The sequence below is a fragment of the Magnolia sinica genome, chromosome 10 (assembly GCF_029962835.1).
Source record: "Magnolia sinica isolate HGM2019 chromosome 10, MsV1, whole genome shotgun sequence".
NCBI classification, from domain to species: domain Eukaryota; kingdom Viridiplantae; phylum Streptophyta; class Magnoliopsida; order Magnoliales; family Magnoliaceae; genus Magnolia; species Magnolia sinica.
In genome coordinates, this window is record NC_080582.1 from 2,565,608 (window position 1) to 2,570,175 (window position 4,568).

At 42.3% G+C, this 4,568-nt stretch overlaps 1 protein-coding gene across 2 annotated transcripts; it reads left to right on the forward strand.

Annotated features, from left to right (window-relative positions):
* The first annotated feature begins 1,251 nt into the window (after positions 1-1,251).
* On the forward strand, positions 1,252-4,568 carry LOC131257749 (transmembrane 9 superfamily member 12-like). 2 transcript variants are annotated; one of them, XM_058258579.1, is made up of 2 exons: positions 1,252-1,363; positions 1,919-4,568. In XM_058258579.1, exon 2 carries the CDS (start codon positions 2,155-2,157, stop codon positions 4,138-4,140), a length of 1,986 nt encoding a protein of 661 aa, XP_058114562.1. In that variant the 5' UTR covers positions 1,252-1,363; positions 1,919-2,154; the 3' UTR covers positions 4,141-4,568. The 2 variants fall into 2 exon arrangements, with proteins under 2 accessions (XP_058114562.1, XP_058114564.1); XM_058258581.1 differs by having other exon boundaries at positions 1,264-1,505.

Genomic DNA, 4,568 nt, shown 5'->3' on the forward strand with positions numbered 1-4,568 from the left:
TTTCAAAATGGACGAAAAGCGTAGATAAAACCCATATATCACGGGGGACCCAACAGAGCCTGCCCCGCTTCCACGACCTTTAATTTTTTTTTGAGAAAAACTTTGATACTCTGTCAGGGTATTATGGATGATACGCAGGCGCTTCGGAATTGCATTGTAGCATAAAATTAAGTCCAATGAAATTGTCCAAAGCTATGCTTCCCATGTTAGATGTGTCATGAAAACATAAAAGTTACAATTATTAATTTTTCTGGCTATGAGTTTGTGAGCATTTATTGGACGGTTTAAATCAAAATATCCAATGGACCTATTTTCCACAAATAAATTTCAACGGATCAGATGTTAGGATTGTTGGAATAAACTGATTTTGGACATGCGGCTTAGTCAAAATACGTTTCACTATTTATTCAGTTTACTTTGAGTAAATAAATGACACGTGTACAATTTCTGAGTGCCTGAGTATCAAGCGACATAAGCTGCCTGAGTATCATAAAACTCTCCCTTGTTTTTAGCCGTAGCCAATTGGACGGTTAGAAATTTTCTAACCGTAGCGAATTTTGGTCCATTCTAATCTGCAGTGGACCCCATGATTTTGACGATCCTGATTATTCCACCTATGGCTCTTGATTGGTCCTCGATGAGCTTAAAATACCGTTAACATCTTAACGGCAGATCTTCAAATTGGGTTGAGGGATCTATGAACGGTCCTCGTATTTTTTTGCAGCTTGATGTGGACCATCCTATTTTTGGACGGTCCTGATCTCTGGACGAAGACATGTTAAGGTGGCCCTACTTGATGAACGAGCCTGATCGAGTACATGCCCTGTAGAGTACCGTAATGCACTCATACAAGAAATGAGAAGAAGTGTACTCGCTCAAGTGCACTTTGTTAGTGTGCTCTCCTCACACGTGGAAAAAGTCACACGAGTGGAAGATCTGACCCTTTGTAACGAACTCTTCCACTGTTTTAATATACAAAATTTTAAAATCAGACCGATAGAATCATCATATAGGCCGTTACAATGTAAGTTAATAATAACCGTTCATCTATGAAATTCATATTTAGATGAATTGATGGTCAGATTAGGCTGAAATTTTTTAGATAATCACAATTTATTATTTATCTCATGATGAACGTATCAGATATTTCATACGTAGGATTCGTATCCACGTGTGATGCGAGTACTCTTACAAAGCTGCGAGTATGACTATACTCGACTATATAAAACGAAAGCTTCGGGCGCCTTTTTCATTTTTCGGTTGCGGAGAGTCGGATCTCTTCATTTCCCTCGCTCTCTTTTCACGCCATCGGAGCTTTTCTCTTGCAGACTGCAACCGACTCCAACCGAAATTCACGTATCTGGTAAGCCTTAGATCCCTAGATCTATTTTCAATCAATCTCCACCGTCTGATAGATCGGTTTCCCTGTGAAATTCCCAAAATTTTGAGGTTTTTCGGTGAAAATCCGGCCTCATACGGTTCGACCTGCAGTTCGATTGCTAAAGGTAGATTTATTTTTTTAATTGTTTTTAACGTTATGGTCTGATCCGGTGATATTCTGCTGAGATTTTATTAATTTTGGGGGCTTTTTGGTTAATATTCATGCTATTTTGTGGATTTTTTCGTAAATCCTGGGAAATTTCGTTATTTTCCGGTGAATTTTGTGGATTTTTTATGGCTTGAATTAGGTCTTTTAAGGTCTGATTTGATTTTTATTGCCATAGATCTGTTGATCGACCATCTTGATTAAAAGAAAGAAACATTTTATGTCTTGATTGACGGTTGGGATTGCTGGATTTCGTAGATTTCAAGTCCTTACAGTTGCAATAACGAAATTTCTAGCATTTGATGATTATTTCATCCAAATATCTGTAATTTTAAAGGTTTTGATCTGGTCTTGTATTTCATGAGCGTGCAGATTTTGTGGAGTCCCAAGCATTTTCCGTGAAGTTCGTTCTTCTTGATCCATTTGAAGTTTTTTTACTATTTACTCTCAGTGGGAGCTGTTTGATCTGAATTCTACTGGAAATTTGAGTCTGGAAGCATTTTAGCCCTAAATATTTACATGAAGATCAAATATTGAATTTCAGAATCATCTCGGGAAGTTTGTTTCTGGATGATCCATATCTGTTGCTGGACGAATCCAATACTCTAATGGCTGCCGCATCGATCTCAATGATCTCTTCTTCGATCTGCACAACTCTGTTCTCTTTGATTTTCGTTGTGTGTTTATGCAATGGGTTTTATCTTCCTGGCAGTTACCTGCACACATATTCACCAGGCGAAGAGATCTATGCTAAGGTGAATTCCCTAACCTCAATCAAGACAGAGCTTCCATTCAGCTATTACAGCCTCCCTTACTGCAGACCGCAAGGCGGAATCAAGAAGAGCGCAGAGAATTTGGGGGAACTCCTCATGGGCGACCAGATCGACAACTCTCCTTACCGTTTCCGTATGAACATCAATGAGTCGGTTTACCTCTGCACTACAAATCCTCTGACTGAAGATGAGGTGAAGCTCTTGAAACAGAGAGCCCGGGATATGTATCAGGTGAACATGATTCTTGACAATTTACCCGCAATGAGGTTCGCCCAGCAGAGGGGAGTTAATATTCAATGGACGGGGTTTCCAGTCGGTTACTCACCCACCGGAAGTAACGATGATTATATCATCAACCATCTGAAATTTAAGGTTTTGGTTCGCGAGTATGAAGGAAGCGGTGTGCAGATAATCGGTACTGGAGAAGAGGGGATGGGTGTAATTTCTGAGGTGGATAAGAGCAAGGCATCTGGGTATGGGATAGTTGGATTTGAGGTCGTCCCTTGCAGTGTTAAGCACGACGCAGCAGCCATGTCCAAGCTTCAAATGTATGATAAAATTGGCCCAGTAAATTGTGGGTTTGAAGGTGATAAATCTCTGCTCATCGAGGAGAAAGTAAGGATTGCATTCAGTTACGAAGTTGTGTTTGAGAAAAGCGACATTCGGTGGCCGTCGCGATGGGATGCTTATTTGAAGATGGAAGGTGCCCGTGTCCACTGGTTTTCGATCATGAACTCGCTGATGGTGATATTGTTTTTATCAGGGATTGTTTTCGTTATATTCTTAAGGACGGTGCGAAGGGATTTGACAAGGTATGAGGAATTGGATAAAGAATCTCAAGAGCAGATGAATGAGGAGCTCTCGGGGTGGAAGCTTGTCGTGGGAGACGTGTTTAGAGAGCCAGAATGCTCAATGCTGCTCTGTGTGATGGTCGGAGATGGCGTTCAAATTGCAGGAATGGCAGTTGTAACGATCATCTTTGCGGCTTTCGGGTTCATGTCGCCAGCTTCTCGAGGAATGCTCTTGACAGGGATGATTCTTCTCTATCTTTTCCTTGGCATTGCAGCTGGGTACGTTGGAGTTCGTGTTTGGAGCACTATCAAAGGCAGTTCGGATGGGTGGAGATCAGTTTCCTGGTCGATCGCATGCTTCTTCCCCGGATTCACTTTCGTCATCCTCACCATCTTGAACTTCATTCTCTGGAAAAGCAAAAGCACTGGTGCCATCCCCATTTCTTTGTATTTCACGCTTCTGTCTCTCTGGTTTTTTATCTCGGTCCCACTCACGCTCTTGGGAGGGCGCTTAGGCACACGGGCCGAGCCTATAAAGATCCCGGTGCGGACCAACCAGATCCCAAGAGAAATCCCTGCAAGGAAGTACCCGGCATGGCTACTTGTCCTCGGTGCTGGCACACTTCCATTTGGGACTGTATTCATCGAGCTCTTCTTCATCCTGTCCAGCATCTGGCTTGGGCGATTCTACTATGTCTTTGGGTTCTTGTTCATTGTCCTTCTCTTGCTCATCATTGTCTGTGCTGAAGTGTCCGTGGTCCTAACCTACATGCACCTCTGTGTGGAGGATTGGCGGTGGTGGTGGAAGGCATTCTTCGCGTCTGGCTCCGTCGCCCTCTATGTGTTCTTATATTCAATCAACTACCTGGTGTTCGACCTCAGGAGCTTGAGTGGGCCTGTCTCTGCCATCCTCTACCTTGGCTATTCCTTGATCATGGCATCGGCGATCATGTTAGGCACCGGCACTATCGGCTTCCTAATGTCCTTCTATTTCGTGCATTACCTTTTCTCATCTGTCAAGATTGATTAGAAGCCGCTGAACTCGATTGGGGAAGATCAATGGCCTACCCTTCTCGAATCATCAGAAATCAATTAAAACACTAAATACATTTAGAGAGTAACTCACTTCAATCATTTTTCCTGTGATCCGCAAAAATCTTGCTTTCATTTAAACTGCTTCTACTCTTAATCTGTGGCAACCTTTTTATTTCCCTGTGATTTTGGAGCATGGAGATCCTGTCAAAGGCGTTATCTGATCACGGTCCAGTACTATCTCGATGCGGCCCGGTGCGTCTCTTTTCTGCGATTTGCAAGGTGAGAGGATCTCTATGATTGTAGTCGTCTACATTGTAGTTTAGTTGTCTTCTTCTTTTATTTCATTTATTTAAGTTCTGTAAAAGATGCTTTGGTATCATTGAAATTCATTTGAATCCCCGTACTAGAAACCTTGGCCTGAAT